The sequence below is a fragment of the Nipponia nippon genome, unplaced genomic scaffold (genome assembly GCF_047370975.1).
Source record: "Nipponia nippon isolate SJK-2023a ecotype South Korea unplaced genomic scaffold, ASM4737097v1 scaffold_1, whole genome shotgun sequence".
NCBI lineage: Eukaryota > Metazoa > Chordata > Aves > Pelecaniformes > Threskiornithidae > Nipponia > Nipponia nippon.
This window is the reverse complement of record NW_028262290.1, coordinates 120,578,154-120,603,568: the sequence shown is the minus strand read 5'-3', so window position 1 is coordinate 120,603,568 and position 25,415 is coordinate 120,578,154. Positions and strand designations below refer to the sequence as shown.

Genomic DNA, 25,415 nt, shown 5'->3' with positions numbered 1-25,415 from the left:
GCCTTGCGTACGTCCCGATTGGGTTTGGCTCCCAGCAGGGTAAAACCACTGATCAGCAAGTACGAAAGGGTGCGGAACCCACTGCACCCTTACTTCTACACCATGCTTCTGCAAGGTTTGTTTAAAGATCTTGCTGCAGCCTTCTTCCTCTGGCGACCCCTGGACTTGGCAGGTAAATCACACTTCGAAGGTGCAAGCAAACAGGCGCAACTGCATGTCTAATAAATTAATGGAAAACTCATTTTATTTTAAACTTCATAAAAGCCATAATTATAAATATGACAAACTTAAATGAACATACATCACTATGGATTACAGGCAAATGAACAAGCTTTCTCCAGTTGGAGCTGTTCCTGCATTCTGAAGTGTAACGTGATGGTAGCTGCCTTCACGGGTATAAAAATAAGCCTCTGACGTATCAAAGTATACGTGATCACTTCAGCTGCCCTGAAGTGAGAATGTTATAAAGCAAATGTTAACCTAGGAATTCTACTTCTCTTTGGTATTATCAAACAATTTCAATGTCCTTTTTGACTAAGCGATGAAAATCTCTGCTATATGTACACAGACTTAATTCTAAATAGCTGGCTGTTCAAACACTGCATAGATTGTGTGCTCAAGTGCATCGTTACTGTACAAAATAGTTACATGAAACTAGCCTCGGGAAACCGGGACTGAATCTCAGACTCATGGGGCAGAGGGGATAGAAGCTCATAGAAGCTCACGGATATCACTCATCCTTGTGCTACTGCTTGCTGAGTCTTTGAGAACTGCTGGATGGGATTAACCAAGGACTCACCTGTGTCTTCCTAACAAAGCAAACTGGGGGGGGTGTATGTCTGGGGGGGGTGTCTCACCCTGAGCTATAAACAGCAGCATTATGGGGTCTTGTATGGAGCTTTAAGGTAGGATTAAAAAAAAACCCCAAAACACAGAAAAGGCTTTGCAGTGCCTAAGTAAGGAGAATGTTAAAACTTCTGAAGAGGCTATCTCCAGTTATCCCTCTGCACCACTGACGGAGAATTAAAAATCATTTCTTTGTAGTAATCTTTCCTTAGTGAATCAAAGAAAGTATAAATCCTCTTAAAGCCCCTTACAGCAACTGGCTTTCGTTTTGTCAGTATCCCCCTCATGCTGTAGCTCAGAACCGTATGGTGCGTGACAAACAACTTAGGCGTGCAGGACGCTTGGTGGTATATTTTATGAGGCTTTGTATTGTTTAAAAGCTTGAATTGCGTGTTTACAGGCAGAGAAGGCTTAAGAGTCAAGAGGTGTATGACTCTCTAGCTGGAAGTAAAGTAACATGACCGATGTACCTTCGTTACGGTCTGAGCTGTTGTGCAGCTACTTCAATTTTTGCACACACAGGCCTTCTAAAAGTCTTGCTGCATAACATCTCCATGCTTGTATCAGCATCCAATATTCTCTGTCATACGGATCAAAAATGCTAAATGGCGTAGGGGGGAAAAAAGCTTGACCTACATATTGGTCTGAGGCTGTGTTATAATCTAAGTGTTATTTCACTCTCCAATAATTTTTCCAGATTTATTTGTGGAAAAAAATAGAAGTATGTATTTGACAGAAAATATCAAAGCAAAGCTTAAGTGCTTACATGAACAATCTTTTTCTAAGAAAAAAGGGCAAGAAAATTTTGTTGTAAAATTACTTTGCCATAAGTTAGAATCTGCAGACTTATTTTTAAGAATATTTAGTATTTTCTTTTACTCCACCTGAGTGTTCTGTCCTGTATGTGAAGGGAAATGTACAGCGATGGTATTCTAGTAGCCTGTGTAGGTGCAATGTTTGAATAGGACTTGCCTTATAAAGGACACTGATACTAGGCTTAAATCCTGTGCAGTTATGGGGATGAGCCCAATCCACTGACTGTGCTGTATAGGTAAGAAGTGTTAGCGTATCCTGGTGGAGCCAGGAGCCTTTGTCCTTAATGTCTTTGGCATTAAATGAATACATTCCTCGCTTTAAGTTCAGGATGGTATGGAAGTTGAGCCTTAGGCTTGTTTCATCCAGCATAAGCTTTTGGCACTAGTTAGTGGGGGGGGGACGACAAAAAACCCTTCCTGCAGAGTAGGAACCCACTACAGAAGGAAGAACCAACAGCTTTTACTGTAGGCAAGTCTACCAGCTTGATCTCAAACAGCTGAGGACGTGCAAGAACTTTGTACTAAAAGCTGGCAGTTCTGGCATCTGCCTTTTCTACTGTCAGAAACGTACTCAGTGGAGACTTCCTAACTACCTCTAACTTCACAGGTGATAAAATAGACGCGAGACTCCACTGCTACTCTGGTTTAGCCTGAGCTGAAAACATAACACAAATTTGTAGGGAAAATGGGGGCCAAATGAAATTTTAATTTTATAGGGATGAAGCAGTCCTTGGTACATATTCCCAAAAGCCAAGGATAACCACAAAGGACCTAGTTGTTTTTGCTCAGCTTGTGCCCGTGCTGTTCCCTGTGTCGATTTGTTGCAATAATCATCAGAAACTTCTCTGCAAAAGAAGGTAAGTCACACTGTGACAAACTTGTCACAAATTTCCTAGCCCAGATGGTCTTTGAGAGAACGGCAGTCAGAAAGGCGTGTGTTTTCAATGTCCTTTTAAAGCTAGATATTTGTTAAGCAGCTGTCTGACGAAGGAAATGAAACAAAAGGGATCTTGTACATTTTGGAGAGGGCTATTAGCAGACTTCTAAGGGAACAATTTTAGCCCGCAGATAATATTGCTGGTATGCCTGTAGCATGTGTGCTCAGTTTCCCGATGACCAAATGGCACCTGTGCTCTAAAATAAGATTTAAATGCTACCTTTTTGCTTGGAAAACCGCCAAACCAACCTAATGGCAAAGAACTTCCTATGGCTGTTTTAAAAGCACGCTCTCCCCCAGCTGTCAAATATAGTGGCGTTTTAAAAGTCTGCCGTTTGTAAAAAAACAAAAAACAAATGCATTTTAGGATCAGTGAGGCAGTTAGTATTTAAATTCAAAAGAAAAACTTGGTTATCTTTAATCCTCTTCAGATACAATGTATATAGATCTTCTGGAGGAAAAGCACAGATAGTAGGCTTCTAAAAAAATCTTATTCTGGACGAATTCCACTTCCACTATTTTCTTAAGAACTTTGAGGCTACCCCTATTGATGGCACTGGCCAAGCGCTCAATTCATTCACTGGTTTCAACTTAAAAAGAAAAAGGTACCTTTTAAAAGATGCCTTGTGTCATGGGATCAGAAAGTACACTTCTTGCGGCTGTGGTTTATTAGGGAGAGAGGTTTAAATGATCCTTCCCCTACAAGCTGAATACTTAATTAACATCTTGAGGATACAGCATGTCTTTGCTGGGATGCTGATGGTGGGTAGTTCCCCCCTCCTCGCACCGGCAGGTGAGAGTACCCCAGTAGATACAGAGCATCCTACGGTGCAGCTGTAGATGAAAGCCTTTCACACGTGCTGAACGAAGGGCGTGCTGCGCTGTCTGTACGCTACTGCTGGCTAACCTCCTGATTTCACTGCTGATCTGGGTCGAGCTAGGTCTTGCAGCTAGTAGGAAGAAAGCCATAGAGTACCTCGTGCTGTAATATTATGTATAAAGTAATATAGACATGAAATAACAGCTCTCAAAGTACATGTGAGTGAAGCCACTGCTTTTCTTTTAGAAACTGCTAAAGTGGGAATCTTCCTTTTCCTTTACTCCTTCCTATATACATATTCTAGATAAACTGAGCATGTTTGTCTGGAATGCTCAGCAGCAGTAAATTTACATTTAGATGTGAGAACTAGGTCAATGCTGAAAACATTCCAGATAGCAGCACAGATATGTAATAAAAGCTATTTGGTCCTGAGACTGAATAAGCAGAATACACAAGAATATTTTTTCTTACATGTTTACTTTTTAAGAATAAAACCTTAAACCCATATACCCTGTATTTTGGGAGAAGAGAATTTCACTGTTAGTTTTTCTCTTAGCTCACTAGACTTTGATTTGAAGCGTGGAAAAATTGCAATGAATTGAGTTCTGCCAGTTCATTCGAATACAAGCGTTTTAGCCCGTTCACAAGCCTGTTGACCAGTGCTCGCTCCAATACCATAGCAGCAAAAACTACAGCTCACTGTCTACCACACTTAAACGGCCGATCAGTGATTCCGTGCCTTTGGCTATAACTTAGAGTGTAATTTTCTTTTATGCCTACGTGTAGTACGAGTTATTCACCTGTTCTCAGACTGTAGGACAGATGAAAACCACCTCCTTAAACGGTAATGCACAGATCTGTCTCCTCACTGCAGCTGTGATACCTTAAGAGGAGTAGCACTGTTAAAATCTAAGAAAAAAGGACCCTCTTGTTGGGGCAGGAATGTAGTGGGGATAATGTTGTAAACTCCAGCAAATATGTTCTCCACTTCCAAGTAGCAAAATCCACACCTATGATAAAAGAAACCACCTGTTAGAACTAAGATCTGAAGTATGTTTCAAACCTCTAAGACTTCATTCAGTGAGCATTACCTGTAGTCACCACTGCTTTTTTTCTGAAAGCCATGGGAACCAGGATCTCCTACTGTTGAGACTGTGATGAGTTCAAAACCAACACTGTATTGCCTGCAAGCGACATGACAGACTGTTACTTTAGTTATTTGGGTCATTGGGATTACCACGAAGAGGGCTATTTATTAAAAAACGACACAGTGTAACTGGAAGAAATCTAAAAGTTTTGTCACATTTGTGACAGAAACGTTACGTCAAACTTAGCATGACACGAATGTAGAATTTGGAGGAAGAGGGAACACATTGCAGCTTCAGAACCAGACTGTCTGGAAAATGCCTGCTAGAAGTCCGCCTCTGCATTTAAGCAGACTTCAAGCAGTTAAACTTGTGGTGACGTCCTCTGGCGCCGCATGGCACAGATCCTGGGGTGCGATCTGATCGCTGTCAGAGGACTCAATGTCAGCGATCTCAGCAGAATTTCTCATGTTGCACTACAACTTGGGACAGTTTGTCTACTACCTGTTAACGCATGTGACAGGCACCACTGCCCCTGTCATTCAAACTACCCAAATATGATCTGCGAGTGCAGGAAAAAAAAACCGCATACAAAAACCCGCGCAATTAGTGGAACAGCAGAGCCACACCTTTGCACTTGTCTTTGTTTCACGAGAGAAGGAGTTTCCTCAAAGAGAGGAGGATGGATAAAGAAGTGCTGCCATTTGCGGGGCCCACTGTACAGCTCTGCAAAAGATTAACACTTGACTGCATGGCAGGAGATGGTGCTATTTAGAAGCGCTGTATACTGGTATTTTGAGGTAGATCGTGAATTTTGCCGAAGGAATTTGACCTGCGTAGGTCTAGTCTACAGGGCACTGACATCCAGTACGTCTCCTGGCCTGCTAGTGGTAGAGTAAATGCACTTTCAGAGCTGAAGCTACTGCATAGGCCGTTATTTGAGAGCCCGTAAGGGTTTAGTATCCTGCGTATTAGCTCTACTACAAAAGAAAAGGAATTACAATCGTAATTAGTTTTAAGAGGAAGAAAACGTCCTTTGTACCTTCTTCCCTTCTATGCAAGGCCTAGCTCTGCTCAGGCACCAAAACTAAAGAAGGCTCCTGCTTTCCTTGTAGGTCAAGGATTTCCTCAGCAGCAAACGTGCAGGTTTAAATCACTATCGATAGTGAAGTTAGAAATGTAAATAGTGCTAAATCTGAGCGACCTCCCATACCTGTCTTCTGGATTTTCAGGGAGCTTCCAACTCTCCCCATGGAGCACACTGACAAAGCTTTATCTTTAGCACGTAATACTCCTGCTGTGTTGATGCACGCTTATTCTCTACAAACCTTGGTCCCCGTAGTTCAATTAGTAATGGCCCATTCTTGTCCAGCTGGAATTGATAAATGGGGTTATTCTTGTAGGTGTCTCTGAAATTTCCACATCCTCCAGCACTGTGACCTTTCCACTGTCCATTAACCTGAAGGAAGTCAAAAGGACAGAAAATACTTTATATCCTGAGGATTTGTATTGCTTATTTATACACACAAACAAGACTAGAGGCTCCTCTCACTCTAGCAGTCACTGACTTCAGTAATCTCTCCTAATTTTGAAAGTGCAAGTGACTGTTAAGTATTCAGAAAGTTTCACTGCAGTCCTCCACCCACCTCCATCAAAGCCTCAGATCCCTTCTAAGTGTACTGTATTTTTTAGCTTATATTTAATAAGCAAGTACCGAGTAACTGTTTCTGACTGTAACAAATTGCATCTGACGAAGGATCTATGTTCCCGTCTATGCCATGACTACTGGACTATGCAGATTATTTTTTTTTTTTTTTTTTGCTCAGACTCCTCTGTTGTGCTAACTGAGAAACAGCAGCGGTACGTGAAGTACGCGCTACCTGCGTTGTAACCTTTCCTTTTGAACTCGCTGCCTCCAGCACTGTCCGCTCACCTCCCATGCACTCTGAAAACCAGTGTTACAGGGACAAGATATCCCTAAGGACAGATTCCCCAAGGACAAAGACATACAAGAGGAAAAATGCTGCTCAGACTTTGAGAAACAGGCCATCTGTTTGCAAGTTCCTCCTGCTAGTCATTAAACTGAAAGGTTAGACTTATAAGACATGCCAGGCCTTCACACAAATTTATAGCTGAGATCTACTTCTCCTGTTACTTCTCTCCCCTTTCTGTCAAATCAGCAAGGAGCAACATTTTTTTCTTGTGATTTAATTTCTTCACTCAGTGTCCAAAACCCTCAAACGTGGCAAGTTTGGAAGTAAAGAGGATTTCTCCCCCCACCGTGCTACTACCCAGGAACCTAAAACTGCTGTGTGCCGTTAGCATTCCCGGCCTTTTCCACCTCCGCTGCACTTAGTTCCAGGAATCCCCCTAGGGCTTGCTGAGCTCCAGGGGCGACTGCTCAACTTTAGTGTAAGACATCCAACGGAACTCGCTTTTACTGGTAAACTGTGAATTAGTTATCATCTGCTTGGTTTTAAGTGTGACGACTGCTAAGCAAGGACCAAATACGCATTAAGCACGGGCAACTAACTTCTTGTATTTAATCGTACAGACAGAGCTGGCCTTGGATAGACAGAACATGCCTTTTATTTGAATACTAGACAGACATCTTCAAATAATTAACAGGATGTTTCCACATACTTAATTTTCTTTTGAAACATAATACAACATAAAACAGACGTCCTGCCTCAAACAGGCTGGTCATCTTCAATGAGATTTTTGACCTCTTAAAGCATTCCCCCAAACTCAGCCTAGTTTTTAAGAGCCAAAAAGGACAACGGCTTCTGGAAGAACGAAGCAAATCATCTCGCTGTTTCTAGGAATCTCTCTAGCCACTTACCGTTCTCCAGAACAGGCTAGCTTCAAGGGGCTGTTGTGGAAATAACAGCTGGTAGGAAACACTGTCTGCACTCGAGAGCCTAGCTGCAACAAACATGTCCCCCTGACCACAGAAAGTAATGTAATCCTTGGCTTCAGGCACGAGTGTCCTAGAAAATGGACTGTTCCACTGTGGCTCAGACTAGCCGCCTTTCTCTCTTCCCGAAGAGGTTACTGTTTGGACAGAAGACTTCTGCCTATAGTAGGATTCCCCAGGGTATGCATGGTAGGTACAGAGATTAAAGTTAACAACTGCTGGCTTATTCTTTCTTGAGGATAAAATTGCTAATATGTGAAAATACATGCAAGTCACATATTACCCTGTGAGCTCTTGGCTATATTTATACTTCAGCTGAAGGTATAACTGCAGCTCACGTTGACAGCTGAAGTATGAACAGCAGCTGGCCTCAAAACTGCCTGGGCTTCTGACTTAATTGCAGTCAAGTTTTTTCTCTTGCCCCTGCTGCTGTGCTCTCAGGGAGTATTCCTGTATGAAATGTGCCGTGGGTATATTGCCTTGATCCTGTTTGGCAGCGTGAGTGCTTATCCCAGTGGTTACAGACCTTTGAGATGTCTTTGCAAAATTTAGGAACAGTAATGTATTGTGATATTGCCACCCTAAGTCTATTTGTCACAGTCTTGCTACCGGTGCCTTTGGTTTGCCATTGCTGATTTTGTCCCATCATGCCAAGAGTTCTTCCAGGAAAATCCCACAATTCTCTCACGGGAAGACGAGCAACGCTCTGCAGGGTTTTCATTCTGCAGCAGTACTAGCACAATCTGATCTCTGCAGAGTAATTACACATTCGGGTACAGGTTGTTATTCTAAAGGCAAGTCTATTCTACAGAGGCTTTACAGTATATCTGCAATGGTACAGCCATAACAACAGGCTCTGCAACGAAGGTGGAGCTTATATACCAAGTAACACTGAAGGTTAAGCCACCGTCCGTACAGAGTGGTGTGAACAGGGTGAGCCAGCCCAAGGACTTCTGTGTCGCTATGAATTATGCTAACAGTGCAGCTACCTGTTTGGCGAATTATGTGTAACTTGAGTACAGGATTGGTCTTGTGCTAACGATGCTTAGATTAAGCTTTAGTTAAGAAGTTTCATTTGTTAGAAGATGGCGCCTAAGCTGCCATTTTTGGGCAGTAATATAAAAATATATTTAAAAACCTTGTACGTTTCAAATACAGAAAAGCCAAGCCAGAATTATTATCCAGGGACCCATAAAACGAAAAAAATTCTTTACCCGTTTGGAAATGGTGTAAGGTGTAGGAATCTTGGAAAAGGTGAACTTGCACAAGGAATACACCTGCGTTGTAGAAGAATAAGCTGGTCACACATGCGTCTTGTACCGTTCATATGCAATCTTATGACATGTTAAAAAAAAGCAGAATTGCCTACACATCATTTTAAAATACTTGTTCGCTACATGCCTACATTACTCATCAGACAACCCCATCTGAAACTGAAAATCCAGAATAGTGCCGGGACTAACAAGACTTAGTTCTACTTATTTTTTATTAAAAAAAAAAAAAAAGCAAAATGGAAACAACCTGCATTTTGCTTTTTTCAGTGACAAAAAGAGACATCTAGCATTGATCATCACATGACTCAACAGTTACAGAAAAACCCAAATACTGAGTCCAAGGACTTAGAGAAGTCAAAAAACTTTAAATCTTAACTGGGATCTAAAATAGGCTTATTTTGGATACATAGAGAGCCAATGCTCTGCCTGTACACGTAGATTTTTTTTTATTCTAGGAAATAAAAGTATTTTTCAGCCGATTTCATTACAACAATCACACACACCATATTGTCTTTACTACAGCGGAGAACACGATCAAGCACTTCATCCAGTGGTTCTGCTCCATCATTCATAGCCTCCCTCCCCAAAAATAACAGTATCAGTCCAGGAGTACACTTTTTTCATCAAACTTAGAAATAAAGGACACTTCATAGTTTAATTGTTTACATTCATTATGAAATCAACACTACGTACCCTGATGGTGTAATGGATAGTGTTCTGTTTCTCATACTGGGACACCACTAAGGTAAACGTATGGGGCCCTGGAGAGGTCAGCTTTATCTTGGTCAGGTAATGAGGACTGTTGATCCGAATACCATCAATATATGGAGGAGGATCAGCTGAAAAAGAACAGGATGAACGCTTTTCGCCCAATCAAAATATCCCCCAGCTTGGTTAAACTTCTTAGCCATTTTATATCAGTGAATTTTGCCAGGAAAGTCAGACTGTTGGTCCTAAGGTTAGACTGTAAGCAGACTTGAGTGCTCTCAAAAGAATAGAGCCTCAAGATTTGCTCGTAAAAAGGGCAGATGCACCTGTCCTTTAAGAGCAACTGTCATTTTCAGGAGAGGTACATCACACGTGACAGGACACAAATTCTGCACTTGAAAGTACAGCTTAAATCCCATGAACTGCAAGAACTGTGAACATCTCCCACCAATGTCACTACTCAAAGGAGACCTACTGCGGTTATGTTGAAGTTTAAAGAGAAAGATAAGGAACGTTTGAGCACTCTTTAAAAATCTCCGAGGAGGCTGTTCCTCCTCCATTGACTGCGCAGTTCCAGAATGTAAGCTGCCAAAAAAAAAATAAATCTTTGGCCACTGGGTAAACAAGACTTTAAAACACGTTAATTTCTTTAACTAACTGACACACACCTTCTCTCTCCCTCTCCAAATCCTTGTGATCGTTACACAGATGTAGCTGCATCCCAGTACCAATGCACACAGAGTACTTATTATAAACGTCCCAAATATTTGCTTTTACAATTAGACAATGTAATTTGTTATTTGGCCTCTAATTGGTTCTTTCCAGACTTCTTTCAATTTCAGTGAAGCAGGAACAAGTCTGGCCACTTACTTCAATAGGCCCAGGATCAGGTCCTTTTATTTTCTTCCACAAAGCAACATGGGAGAGGGGAAAGGATTAATATAAAACAATGAGAAGCTTAGGAATGGGAAATCTCGGCCTCACTGCCAAAGGATTAACCTGCTTTGTTCTGATCTCATTTTAACAGATGGTAAAAATAATACTGCAGCTTGACCAATCTATTTCCATGGAAAAAGGTTTTAAACGAGTTTGAGCTCGTGAGATTAAAAGTTTATAAAAGAGTTTGGGTAGCGAGACAAAACATGAATCATCCCGTTCTTGCTAGTAGTCTTGCTGGAAGACTGTCTCTTTCAAGCACAACCGAACAATTCCCTCCGCTATACAAATGTGTTTGGTTTGCCCACTTAAGAATGTTTTCAGTAAGACAGCATGTAAAATAAGCACTGCTACAAGTACTAGCAACACCAGAAGCATGTCTTGGGCTGTAAAGGAGAAGCAGATGCTTTAACAAGATCAGCTCTTGCAAAAACAGATGATGATTTGGTCAGGTCTCCAACAGATACTTTCCGCAGAAAGACAGCTTGGATTCTAGGGGAACTGGTCGGCAGAGTTCACTGAACAAGACCAGGGATGAACAATGCAACCTTACCAGCCATTCCAATAGGGAAAAACCCACAAATTCCACTCTTTGGTGAAAAGAGCTTGAAAAGCTACTCTCTAATTAACTGTTGCTATTACCTGTTGCATGAGCAGCTACCTGAATGCAACCCTGGTTCTAAAAAGGCTCCCTACCTGTAAAAGCAACAGGCCAAATCCTACCTGCCTTAGGATGCACCTTCACTGAATTATTCCAAGGAATATTTTTACAGATATCTCTAACTTGATGTAAAAAATAAATAAAAATATATTATTAGCTCTACCTTAAAGTTGCAGTCTACCCTATCTATTCAACATGGGCATTACCTTCACTTTCTGTGTCTCAACCTGTGTTTCATATCTGCTATCTGTCTTGAAATAAAACATACATGCCTTTTTCACAGCTACAACAAAACCTCCAAAAGCCAAGCCCCCTCTTCTCAAGGTGAGTAAAATCTGACCTATAATGACCGAGAGTAATACTTTGATAAAATTTGAGTATCTAAATATTTTTCTTACACATTCCATACCTGATACTTAGGAATAAGTTGAAGTGTTCAGCTGTATCTCATGAGCTTGCTTAAGTACTTTGCTAAGCCAAGTTCATCGAACAATTAACCTTAATTATTTTCATTTAGTGGAAGCTGTAAACCTTTAAATAATTTCACAAATCTGGGAAATAATTATGCTATCAGATAAACAGAGGCACAACATCTGTTCCCTCTAATCATTAACTACTGCCACTGCAAAAATCAACAGAACAATGAAGAAAATGCTGTGCCAAATTAAGTGTCAGCAGGACTACGCAGACCTCTTAGCGTGCTTCCAACATGCACAGCTTGGTTTATTCCTTTCGTGTAGGCTGTTGAAGGTGGTCAAACAGGGCTAAACAACTATTTTAGAAGACTGACCTCTTAAGAGTGAGGCGTCTAGTTTTAAAGCAAAAAGTGCCTTTCCTCTCCACAAAATCCTTTGCAATTCTTCATTTATTTCTAACATCACCTTCATGACCATTAACGTGCACTAACCTGGATAGTAAACTTTTTTGCCATCGGTCTTGTATACAACCATCGTAATGAATTCCCGATTGTGTGCAAAGTCATCCTATAAAAAACACAAATCAAGTGGAGTTGTACACTTCTGTGGAATGTAACCAATGCTTAAGCAGAATCGATTACACATTCTATCATCCCCTTCGATCACCGCATCACTGATATTTGCTTTTACTAAGATCCCTGATCCAATTCCTGAAAAACCCTGCAATAAACAAACTGCCACTAATTTCACTTAGAACAGCTCAGAGTTATTTTATTACCTTTACAGTGGAGAATATAATCACCTCACTAAATTTTTACTCTGGGTCCATTCCAACAATCTTGTACACAATTATGTGTACCTGCTGAATTTAAAAATTTTTATGTATACACATAGATGTACATACTTGAACATGAAAATACAAGCACTAATATACTAATAACATAGAAGGCTATATAAAAAGATTTACAGAAGACATTACAGAACTCATAATATAGAAAACGTAAGAAAAAGAACCCAGCACCTTGTCTGTGATGTGCCTGCTAAGCAGAACCCAGACGGCAGCACCACCTTGTGGGCACTGGACCTCTAGCTTGTACTGAGGATTATTAGCCAGGCTGTAGGCATCCTTCACCGGACCTTGCTTTGCATCCCAAGTACTGAAAGTAATACAGACACGTTATTAGGTGAGTCAGATACTAATTTGTGCTTTGAAACCCAACTCCAAATCCTGCATATATACAGAGCTATCCATTATCAGTACCAAAGTCACTGAAGGCTAATTTTCTGCAGGAATCTATGACAGTGGTTACAGAATACGTTAGTGTCAAAAGCATTATCTTACAATTTTGTTTTATAAATGACTTTACTACAATACAAGTGTGATAATAAAAAATGCTAAATACAAACAGCTTGGCTGTTTGGTATGGTGACTGCAGCCACACAAAGCACAGAAAAAGCTGAGCCATTCAGGGAGCCCAGGCTAGCCAATTATTGTAGGGATTGCACACAACACATTTATTATTAAGGGAAAAACTCCTATGCTTTTGTAACTGTAAGACTCCATATGTAAGCTGTGTCTAGTTCCAAACGCTTGCCAAATTTTTTCCTCCAGTTTTTTATTCAGATAATTTTTCTTTTAAAATTTGATCTGGTTTATGTTTGGAAGAGTGCCTGCATGAAGTGGTAAAAAAAAAAAAAAAATATCTTTGAGGTACCCTATTACAAAGTCTGCCTGTTGCCTCATGAACTGTCTAGGCAAGGAAAATAAGGTATGAAAGAATAAGAAGTGCTGATGACTGAATGCAAAGCGTGGCACGCTGGGAACAGAAGTGGATAAAGCTATTCATAAGTCCCATTGACCCTCCTACACTTTTAAAACTGAACAGCATGCGTGGAAGGCTGCGCTATCAACTAAGCTTCAAATTACCACCATAATTACTCCACTTTTTATGGCAATTGCCACTGTGCTGGGCATTTCCCTACACAGAGCTATGACAATCACTAATAATATAAGGAAAGACAGACTAGTAGATGAGCTTTGAGATTAGCATACACGTTACTTCATCTCGCTACATCACCACGGTGTATTTTAGAATTAATTTGAACACAAAGATGGAAGGAGCCTTTAGAGATAACTCAGCAGTTGCACTATGGATGAAGGAGCTTGTGCAGAGCTAAGATACACAGACACAGTGTAGAAGGAGTGGCAAAGTGCAGCACAGTGGAGTGGAAAAACAGGGAAACCCTTGCTTTCTGAAACCGAGACACACACTTATCCTCAAACTGGGTGACAAAAAGACTGAATGTGATGGATACTAAGTAGGAGACAGGTATCATGTTCAGAAAAAAAAACCCAGCAGGCAAGGAAGATTACTTATGATAACTACAACTGGTGAAAAACAGAATTAGTTGAACTCCTCCGACATCAGTGAACACACCCTGTAAAGACAACACGCGCTGCATGAACAACTTGCAACTGGCCAGGAAAATGAATTCCAAATAAAAACTAGGTCGCTCAAGCACTGTCTGGTCACTGCGTAAAGATGGACTGCAGAAAAATCTGACTTCTATGCCAACAGAGAGATGTGGGACTGAGGTCAGAATCTGGTTACGCAACCTTAGGTCCACAGCAACATCACAAAGGTCACTGGAGTTTCAACGATGTTACAGAAGTAGTCAAAACCAAAGCCTGGGCTGAGAATTGAAAAGTGTAAAGTCAGGCTCAAGAGAGCATGGTTGGAGTTCAATTTCTTCAGCTTGGAGTTCAACTTCTTCAGCTGTAACTAGGAAGAATGGAAGGAAGGAAACATCACATCAGAACATCTAGTGAGATACCGACACAAAAAGTTTTATCTCTTGGACCAACCTGTGAATACATGTAGATTCTTTAAAAAGACTTGGGTTCCAACTCAAATAAATAACATCATAGTACTGGCACAGGTCCTCCCAGGCAATCCAGAAAATGCCTAAAAAGGAAATGCTGTTATTGTTTCCTTACCAGACACCTTGATTTTACTTGTTTTTCAAAAGTCTCTTTCCAGGCAAATGATATAGCTTATACAAACCAGCATTCCTGTAAAACTTAGTAGTAACGCCTGCATTGCCCAAATTTCTAAATTTAAACTTAACCCCCAAAACAAACAAGTTAAGCCAAGAAAAACACATTAGTCTCTGCTTTTCATCAAGGACTTTCTGAAGCTGTCAGAATGCTTTTCATTATCAAGCACTAAGCAGAAGGCATTAGAGAATCTGTTGTACTGAAAGAGACATCATTAGGCGATTCTGACCTGCCTTCCCCTTTCCTAGGTTTCTGAAAAAAAAAAATTGCATAGTCAAACAGGTTCCCCCAATTCAACAACCCCCTTCAGTAGTCACCCAGCACAATCAAGCATTCAATCAACATGTGAGTACGTTCGAATGTATTTCTAAGATACTTCATCCAACACGTATGTGACTTGCTTTGGCCCCCTGAATCTGCTTCGTCTTTACAACTATCTCATGCATTTATTCTAAGTCTCCATAGCTCCCTTAATTGCAACTCCAGCCAACAGCAATGCCTGCAAGCTGACAGATTCCTGATGAAATGAACTCTCAAAAAGGTAACAGCCTTACAATTCACGTCTCTGACACAGGCAGCTGCAGATCTTGCAGCACAAAAAATGCAGTCATAATAGCTACACACTTAGACAACAAGACCAGAGTGTAAATCCAGTCAAAAGAAACAACTCCCTTAAAATTACTAATGTAATTGTATATAAATTTTAATTTTATGTAAATTTTAACTACTAGATGTTACAGATATAAATTCCTTACTAAATGAATCGGTAAATAAATAATGAGCTAATCTCTCATAACTGGCACAAAGCCAGGGCTGCTATTCTTACATTTAAATCAGAAGTTTTCCTTATGCATTTGCACGAGGCTTATCAACAAATGCTATAATTTAATGGGTTTGGATGCACACTGTTGTCAAAATAGAGTGGCACTGAACAAAAGGGCTCCCTCACAGAGATACACTGACAGCAACTAGGATACTATAAAAAGAGCAGGCATCTCTTTCTGAATGTAAAACGCAGCTTCTGCAGAATTTCTGAACCGTCAGCAGCCTGCCCTTCCACCAGCAAACCCACACTGACTTCCCAGATGCTACGCTCCGCTGCTCCCCAGGGAAGATGGGGCAGGACAACACTGGGCACCATTCCAAGTGGTTTCTCTGGACAGTGACATAGTAGTACCACTGTCTCAAAGACCGATCTCAATCTACTCTTACAGCCAGAAACAGAGTGTATATAAATATTTGTTTATAGATATAGTAATGTAATGCAAGGGGAAAAACCCACTAACCTCCAGCACATAACCTCACATAACCTCAAAGACTAATTTAAATGCTGATTACAGTAAGCATGTTGATACAGATTTGCAAATGTTGGAGGAAAAAAAAAAAAAAACCACAAAAAGTCTGTTCACGTATTAAAAAGCAGTATTACACAGCTTATAGTCAGAATGTTATCTTTGCGCTGGACTCCCCCATGCCCAGATACTGAGATAGCAACGCCTAAGCAAGGAAGTGATTTCTTGTCAATGAATTTGAGATATATTAAACAGTCGAGATTACTTAAACCCCAGACAAACCTGAAATGACAGATTTAAATCCACAAACACTCCCTAAACTTTTGGGCTATTTAGTTTCTAGTATTTGTTTTACTCTCCCTCTCCTTGTGCTTATGCATTTCTTTCCACCTTCCTGCAGGGATACACCACAAAGATTTAGATTATCTGAAAAGACAGTGACTTTTTAAACTTTATTACCATTGTCTATTTTCTGAGCTGTTCTTGGATCAAAGTTCAAGTATCTTTGTAAATCTGGGGTCCAATTTCTTGTGTCATTTTCACTGTATCGTCCCTTCCAACGTAAGTGGCTCCAGGGATTTTTCAACTGAAGAAATCGAAGTCCCTAAAGAAATACAAAATAAAATTGCTGGATTCATCCTGTCAAGATAATTTTTATTTTTATATTAACATGGAATATGGACCAATATCTCAAGAAAATACAGCATCATTAAGCTTTCTGGAATTTCCCAATGGAGCTCAAGACAAAATAAATTCTATTAGCCATTAGAGCAAAAAATCAGTAGCTACCCATCACAGATAGGTTTCAAACAGGCATCCGAAAACATCTTCAGTTTTACTTGATACCTTGTATTCTCTTATATCCAAGACTGCGTAAGCATGGGTTGGAACTAAACCCCATTTTTCTCCTTCCTCTTCAGACATCACCCCTGTTGCTGTTGTGATAAGGACATCTCCCTTGTGAAATCTGTTCAAAAAAAGAGGTGAAAAAGAGCTTAATTAAAATCTTGCAAGTTGCAAACTGACATTTGCCAGACACTGTAATAGTATGTTTTTACACTGTCCATTAGCGTGACCCTGCTTTATAAAAACTCGAATACAGGGGTTTTTTTTGTCAGCAGAAATCACTCCTGTAAAAGCAGAACTATTTTCTTTCAGTATTTAAGTATAGGCTTTAAGTGAAAAATTATTTTCATGTAATTTCATACTTTTTATAAATAAAAATCAGCATTTGTCAACCTGAAGTTCAATCTGTGTCACTTTTTAAAGATACTCTTCACAGATCTTCAACTGAACACAAATGTGGTTTCATCAACACTTAGCCAACCACTGCATATAGCAAATTAACAACCCTGTCACACCCCCAGGATTCTGAAGGAGCTTCCCAAAACCTGAAGAATGAGAAGTTCATGCTTCTATACTTTTGCAGGTGTTTACACTAAAGGTTTTGTGTCCCCCAGCATAGGCCTTTCAGGGCCTGAGTTGTCAACTCACAACAACCGACTTCTGCAATTGCTCTGAATTGCAATTGTTAATTTCGCAACAATTATTGTTGTGAGAAGACACTAACATGTTTCCCAGCCCATGCTAAAATCCAAGTACATACTCAGTGTCCCTAGACAGTTTACAGGGTCACTGGACTATGGATCGACAGATTTTCAGTTTAGCACAGGTGAACAACAGCGATGCTGTCATGGCTAGATCCCATCCTAATTGCAGTCACACGTCCAAATTGCAACGCTGGAATATTTTAAAAGTTGTTGACAATCAACTGAGAGCTCCTAACCAACTGAAAAAGCACAGCAGAAGGAGAGTCATGCTCTTTTATCATGAATGCATATGTTTCAGTCCACAGAATATCCCCCTTCTACTGCACTGAAATGTGTAACAAACTGGTTGCACAAAACCGTTTTGAAAGAAATCAAAGCACTTGCTAGCTGACATTTATAAATTACAGCTATATCTTTCACCATAAGTAGAATTGTTATGGTAGGTCTGAAGATAAGTATTGCAGTTTTGATAGACATTTGCTGCTCCTCCAGGAGATTTACTAATGGGGCATAATAACCAAGATCTTGCGATATGATTACAAATACTATATTCTTTCTGCTTGCTAAGGACAGCAGATCAATGCCAAAGTTCTGGGGAACTGTGTGGGAACACAGAACACATTTCCTTCTACTTTTTAAACACTTTTAACTTGTATATTGCTTCCAAGCTGCTCTTCTCTGACTCTGTGTTCTATTTTCTTCATCAAGAAATGGGCTACTGTTTTTTTTTCTTCATATGTAAAGACAAAAAATCACCTCAAACAAAATTCCACAGTATTTTACTCTTGTGTTCTATCAAAGCCATCAATACCTCAAATTTTCTTCTTCCAGAAAGCATATAGAGGTTTTACAAAGCACAATTTGTAGCAGTACCAAAATGTAATTGAAGGGTCTGTGGTGACTGTACTGCTTTTACAGTGGTAATGCAGCTACTACACAGAAAGCATTTTAATTACTTAGGAAAGAACAAACTTCTACCTCTGATAAAGCATTCTGAAAGTACTATCTTTATTGAAAGCTTGATTGTCAGAGTGCATAGCAATTCTTTCAGGTATCCAACCAGTCAGTGCATGGAGATCAATATTCTGAAATGCAAGCATTCAAAAGAAATCAGAATAGATATCCATCTATAAGCATACGATGTCTGTACACAAATTATAAAAGCACCTTGAAAGAAATCAAGTACACACAAGTTACAATACAGCTCTACACATAAAGGGCTCAAGATTAAGACTATATTAAAAAAACAAACAAACAAAACCTAATTTGATTAGTTTAGGACAACATTTCCAAATAGCCTCAAAAAAAAAAAAAAGAAGCTGGAAAGTGAACTGACGAAACAAACTGGAATTTCAGAGCAACGGAAGCATAACAGAATGATCAATCATGCTCAGTCCTATGATGTGTTCTACTAATTTTGTTGATTCACAGACTTTTAAAGCACAGTCTCAGAAGCACTATTTGGAATCTTGCTATTATATATGCATTTTAAATAATTTAAAGTTTTACTTCTAAGGCTCAGGGTTTGGGGTTTTTTTATTCTTTTTGGTAAAGCTGACACTGACATATATTTCCATAAAAAGATGCTTTAATCTCCCCATTTCATCTCCTTGAAATACTGCTTAGTCACTTTTCTTTTGCTTTGTACTTCTCAAAGCAAAAGCAGAGACTGTAAATGCTTGAAGTGTCAATAACCAGCACCGGTGGGTGGGAACTTGAGGAATTACAAGTACAACACAGCCAGTAAGGAACCCTGATTATACAAGGAAGCTAGAATACAGTCGAAAGCAGAGGGGGCGGGAAGGGTGGAGACAAAACGTCACAAGTCAAGTTGTTTTTCCAGATAGCAAGTTAGAAGACGACAGTGGGAATAAAACACAGCTATTCTCACCAGCTTCCATCCTCCAAAACAAAGCAGCCCAACATCGACATAAACACACATGAAACCGTATGCTACATTTACCCCTTATACAAAGTCACATTTGTCTCCAAATAATTTTTCAAGAGGTGATTATTACCTAGTATACCCTCCAAGAATGCGATTATCAAGACACCAACTAGAATGCGAACAGCACCATGAAATCAAAAATATAGTGTTAAAATTTTAAAGAATTTCAAATTAAAATCAGAAATGCTTCCTAAGTAGCAAATTAAAAATTATGTGGGCTACTCATTTCAGTAAACCGTCCCTCTTTGAAGAATAATTTGCATGTCAGCCTAGCTGCAGTATGATGACTGTTTCTTTAGTAACCACATTATAGGAACCCAATACATATTTATGTAAATGAGTGGAACAATCTGATAAACAAACCTGCACAGATCAAAGTACTTGCTCCCTCTATATACATCTACTAAACGACTAGCCTGTTCCTTTCCTAGCTGTCTCCCCTACCTAATGAGGGAGAACTGCCCTATATATTGAACAACAAATCAGCAGTATTGATACAGGCAAAAAAATTTATGATTTCACCCAACATTTTCATCTAGACTCTATACAAACACATACCCTTCCCAACCATAAGTGTCAATCCTGCAGTCAGAGAACCCAGATTAACTCTGCTCATCAAGATGTCTTGCTCATTCTATTTTGATGGAATAAATCTCATTAAGTACAGCTAAGTGTATTTGTGAAAAAAAGTTATAGAAAAAAATTTAAGAAAACATCAAATCCAGTACTTGCTTCCCCAAGCAATTCACTTTGATTTCACTAGAAGGAAAATTATTTGACCCAAGATTATATACGTGGAACTTTTGCCTCTTAGAAATAATCTAGTACTTACAGAATTTGATCCAGGAAAATCATATCCTCCCATGACCTTCATGTAAGCCTTTTCTATTAGTGATACCCATAATTCATTCTTATTGTTAGAATAAGAGCAGAGAAGTTCTCCACTATGATCAACAGGTAACTGGTCATCTATGATTACCTGCGTGAAATAAACAAATGACAAATCATCATAAAGCTAATAAAGTATTTTGGAAGTATTTAAAAAATAAAACTAAACTCTCATTAACATACAGCTTCTCAGACACAGCCAGACCTGACCATCGTTCTCACATACGGACACCTCTATCAATCCTGCAGTGGTTTGCCCAAGTGAACAAGAAATTCTATTGCCAGCTCTTACTTGCGCTGGTCTACTGGGTGACCCGTGATCACTTGCTTTGCTTTCCCCTATGTAAAATGGGGATGATGACGGTACGCTCTTGTAAAGCGTCTAATATCTATTGTAAAAGGTAGCCGCAGAAAAATTCAGTGTAATTACCAGCATAAAAAGTAAAGAAAAGCCTAACAACATTCCTCACCTAATTAGGAAACAGAGTATGGACTCTGCTTGGTAGCCAGCAGAAAAATAAACACTTATTTATCTATAAGGAAACAAACTATGTGTCACATCACTTTCACAGTCTCTAGTTCCAGATTTAAATTTCTTCTCTCTGGAAAGGAAAAACAACCCAAAACAGCAGTTGTGAAAGTATTAACATTTCTTCTTTAAATTAGGTAGAATATATTCGGCATTATTACAGATTGTTACTGCAGTATTTGTAGTGGTCTGAAACAGTTTCCCAGAACAGATGTTTCAGTTCCACATTGGCATTAGTCCACTACCAATACAGGCTACCAACACAGCACATTTTCTGGTCCAATCCAATCTGTGCAGGAATGAATAATTCTTTTCATAGAAGAGCAAATGGCCATTCATCCTAACGAAAGGCAGCCATTAGGAGATATTTTGGAAAGAGTATTAAAAGCAAGGCAAGGACATAAATTATACTTTCAGATTCCGGAATTTTGCAACTCAAGGACTTCCTGACCCAGAGGTTATAACTTAACAATTAATAGCCTTTGAGGACTTTCCCCTTACTCCCTCGTCCCATGAATATGACCACTCAACTTTTGAATTCCCACAAACATTCATCAGTCACTATGATCTGCAATAATCAGTGCTACAGTTAAGTACTATATGAAGAAATACATTATTTTATGCCCTTGTTTATTGCACTGAAAAGAAAATGAAGTTGGTTGTCAGTTTATGAAGTTCTATCACGTATCTTCAGGTATCTCCTCTCCTTACTAAGGATCTGTGGTCATTTGAGTTATTCCTCTATGGTCATTCCATGTCTATACTCTTCCTGGATGTCCCCCTCTGTACTTTTAGTTTTGTAAGTTCCTTTCTAACATGGAGCGGAAAAGTGGATTACTTGCACACCCTATTCATAAATATGGGATGCATAATTTTGTTCCTGTATAGTTTTCGTAATTCTTTTAAGCAATATAAGGATTTTTTCGTGAATTTAATGTGAGCAACGCTATTTTCATTTGTCCGTAGAAGAAATACCTACATTGTTACATACTTCACAACCAAAATGAATCTCAAAAGGTTTAACAATTAAAACCCACTTTCCAACAAAACGTATCTAAAGTTTTTGCTATGCAAGCATAGCTTCACAGTGAAGCAGACCAAGCCTTTAAAATATATGACTTAAACAGTAACAGTATTAAGTCTCCCCAAAACCATTTACCTTTCTAGGTACACCATTGATATGAAGCTTCACCATGTATTTGCCACATGGATTATATTCTGGTTCTCCTTTCTTATTCTGTGGGTAAATTATACTGTTATAAAAAAAAAAAAAGAAGAGGAAATTGTGACATAAACAACTTGGCTGTACATACACTGATAACAATAAAAGTGGGATTAACATAGTCTGTTTCTAGAATTTATACTGAACATAAATATGGAATTTTTAATGAAAGAGCAACTCAAATTTAGTAAAAATGACAATGATGTTTAAAGAGGTTTTATCTTTCAGGCCTTGCTCTTGCTGCAGTTCTCTGCTTAATACAGTAGCAAAAAGAACATAAGTAACCTAATTGTTTCTCCAACAGAAGCAAGGCAATCAAATTCATCTTACTATTACACAAACGGTATTTACATATCTGTAGTATAAATACAGTATTTGTCTGAATGACAAGTCAAACATTTGAAGGAGAAGACAGTGTAGAACTCACTGCTCTTGAAAAGAATACCAGTTCAGTTCTAACGAGTATAGGTTAAAACAAAAAAATCCAGGAACAACATTCACACACTGGTGTGGCAATGGGCTCCCGGCAGGGTCTGCCAAACCCGTGCCAAATTTATCACAGGACACCAGTCGAGTGGAACCCAGAGAGTGTTGTTAATGTTAATTCTGCAATGAGATGCAAGATGGACCACCTGTTGCACAGCAGTTGGCACAGCAAAGTAGGAAAATAAACCTATAAAGCATTGTAAATAAAATTTCTATTAAAAACCAAACAAAACCTTCCAAACTATTTCTTGCTCCTCAAAGCACATCTGAATTTAGACTCCAGTGTCTGTATACATATCTACATAAATTTGGCTTCCCTCTCAGAAGTGCTGAAGCCACACAAGTCCCAGGGAGATGAAGGTGAAACAAATGCTAGGTTTTACTGTGTCCAGCTGTCCATTGCAAAAGCTTGGCAGTATCAAGTCTGAAAAGATCTTAGAAAGCAACAGCTACTTACCTTGTGATCAATTTTTTGTTATATCTTCTTTCATATGCTGCACTGATAGCTAGTGATGCCACGAAAGAACAATCTGACACTATTGTCTATAAAGAAAAGAAAACCAGTGAGGACATTTACTAATAGCTTAGATACTGGAAAACAAACAGGGTGTGTGGAGGGAAGGAAAATTGTCAGTTAGTAATTCCCTTCAAAAGGGAAAGATTTGAACCAAGAGAAGCAAAGTTACTACTAAAAAGGCATGAAATGTATGCTTGCCCAACATGAGGCCCCTGCAGAGCAAACCAGAGTTAGAAATATTAATGACAATTGGAGGCAAGTGCAGATACCTCAGCATTCCTTCACACTTACTCCCTTCTCCCCAAAACACACTGTGTAATATAAACCATATCCAATGGCATAATCTACTGCTGATTTCAGAATAGCTAGGGCCATCTGCAACTTAACACTAAGCACGATATTTCCGCTATTCTCAATGGGCCACTCTGCTCCTGTCAAATAAAAATTTAAAAATCTTGCTCATTAGTTTTTCCATGCAGTAAATCAAACAAACAATTTGCTGCAGAGTACACCTTGTCTTTTTTCATACTAACCCTACCGCTATTTCTGGAAAACAGGATTTTCAGCTTGAATTCAAATTCTGATTTTCACTTCACTGCTAACACACCTGTTTATTCTCATGGCTAGAAAATGGATGGAATCTGAAGCGATACTATCTATTTATTTATTTAATCTCATGAGAACCAAGGAAAGCACCCTCACATCTGGGGACTCCTTTTTGAACAAGAAGGTCCCCTGCAATAAACTGCTAGCAGCACACATTTATCTTTAGGAACAATTTACCTGCTTTATGCTGAAACTTGATACAGTATAAATCATCGTAGGGTTATTTGTTATGTCATCTGGTCGCACCCATTTGCCAAACATTGCTTTCTGTTTGGGGGATAATGGTAACTTCCCACATTTATCACTAGATTTAAGAGAGAAAAAAGTAGAAATAAATCAATATTAGAAATAAACCAATAGCAGTTTAGAAAAGCTTTTCATGGTATGTCTGGTCCTATATATATCTGATAGATAGTGCAAAATACGTGCAGAACAATTACACAGCTTTGTATACAGAGCTGTAAAAAAATTTCGAAGAACACTACTGTTAAGTTTGTGATTTCTAGGGAAAAAAAGCAAAAATATTAAAAACATGAAATAAACCCCAAGAGCTTCCTTCATACAGGACTGAACAGGAGAAGGGAATTCCAAAAAGCCATCTACACCAGCAGAAACTCAAATTCTTCACTTTATTTCAATATGATGAACTAATAAAAAGTTTCTTTAGTTCTGAAGATATCAAGGCTTGTCTGATTGACAAGCCCTTAGCGGAAAATTGGAAAAAAAAAACAAAAACAAAACAAAAAAAACAACACGAACCAAAACCCCAGACAACCCCAAGCGTCTTTGTCTATTATGGCTATGTAATCTTAACATATTATTATTGCTCATGAATGAAGGTGTAGCAAACTCTTCCTTGGAATAGTCCTTTACAGAGGAAATGGCTATCACCTTCATTTTACGGGTTAGTGAGGCAGAGGGAGCTAAACTCATTAGCATGCAGCAGAATCCGGAAATGGACCCAAGTTGCCAGCCCAGCCCAATACTCCAAAAAGCCAAATATAATGTTCTCCTTCTAGGCCTGAAGACACAACTGCAAAAGCACTGCACGGCAGGATCAGCTTACATTGAAGTTTTAAGATCAGACTGGAAGAAGGAAGTGGTAGTATTTACATCTCTCTGCCTGAATTATGCTTACAAGCCTACTTAAACAATTTTAAACTTTGAAAAAGAAAACATAGAAATACCAAACATGGGAAAACTTTGGAAATAAAAACAAAAGGAAAGTTCAGTAATTGAATCACACTTACGAAAATGGCATAGGGAAGGCAAAACGTTCCCTCAGATCAACACTCATGAAAGGTACATATTCAATGCCATTAATTTTTGAAGTTTTCCTGCAAATAATAAGAAAAAAAAATCATAGTTACAAACCTATCTATCATCTTTCAAAGACTAAGTTCCAGAACGTAACCACAAAATTAGTTTTTAAAAACTCACAAGACACAGTGCTTCTGAAAACAAGACAATTACCTCTTGAAAATGAAACAACCACTGTATTTATTTGGGTTGGAAATGTGCAGTACTTGATGGCTCAGTCATTAATCCTCCAAGTACATACCTGCAGAGAAGTCACCATGCCAGGATAGAAATGATTATCAGCCACAAACCTCTTCGTAGTTCAAGAAGTCACATTTAAAACTACATTTGCCTAAACAGAATTTCTCAAGTCACTTAAGCCTCTCATTAAAGAGAGTCTTAGGATAAGCTGACAGCAATTAACAATTAGCAATACTTAGATTTCATCTAATTGGGGCAGTATTTTGGAACACTTTGTCAAGCAACAATAACAAAAATACTGCACGTTTATTAGTACATTTTTGACTAAAGTGCACAGAACACGTTCTAAAAAATGACAATCATATTTAAATGTGAATGTGACTTAAGTTTCAAACAAGGAGTTA

At 39.0% G+C, this 25,415-nt stretch overlaps 1 protein-coding gene across 6 annotated transcripts in view; it reads right to left on the bottom strand.

Annotated features, from left to right (window-relative positions):
* Window positions 1-219: 219 nt before the first annotated feature.
* CAPN7 (calpain 7) overlaps window positions 220-25,415 on the bottom strand; it is a 36,232-nt gene continuing 11,036 nt past the window's right edge. For 3 of the 6 annotated variants that reach the window (XM_087770110.1, XM_087770083.1, XM_087770101.1), the window contains 16 exons: window positions 24,762-24,848; window positions 23,689-23,815; window positions 22,846-22,931; window positions 21,840-21,933; window positions 20,096-20,242; window positions 18,294-18,400; window positions 16,612-16,732; window positions 16,225-16,369; window positions 14,282-14,381; window positions 12,437-12,572; window positions 11,907-11,982; window positions 9,388-9,533; window positions 8,635-8,697; window positions 5,832-5,962; window positions 4,510-4,602; window positions 220-4,428 (listed from right to left, as the gene is read on the bottom strand). In XM_087770110.1, the coding sequence (XP_087626236.1) occupies window positions 4,284-4,428; window positions 4,510-4,602; window positions 5,832-5,962; window positions 8,635-8,697; window positions 9,388-9,533; window positions 11,907-11,982; window positions 12,437-12,572; window positions 14,282-14,381; window positions 16,225-16,369; window positions 16,612-16,732; window positions 18,294-18,400; window positions 20,096-20,242; window positions 21,840-21,933; window positions 22,846-22,931; window positions 23,689-23,815; window positions 24,762-24,848 (1,804 nt within the window). In that variant the 3' untranslated portion in view covers window positions 220-4,283. Of the gene's footprint in view, window positions 4,429-4,509; window positions 4,603-5,716; window positions 5,963-8,634; window positions 8,698-9,387; window positions 9,534-11,906; window positions 11,983-12,436; window positions 12,573-14,281; window positions 14,382-16,224; window positions 16,370-16,611; window positions 16,733-18,293; window positions 18,401-20,095; window positions 20,243-21,839; window positions 21,934-22,845; window positions 22,932-23,688; window positions 23,816-24,761; window positions 24,849-25,415 lie in introns of all 6 variants that reach the window. The other 3 variants (XR_015707473.1, XR_015707474.1, XM_087770117.1) reach the window with 3 other exon arrangements.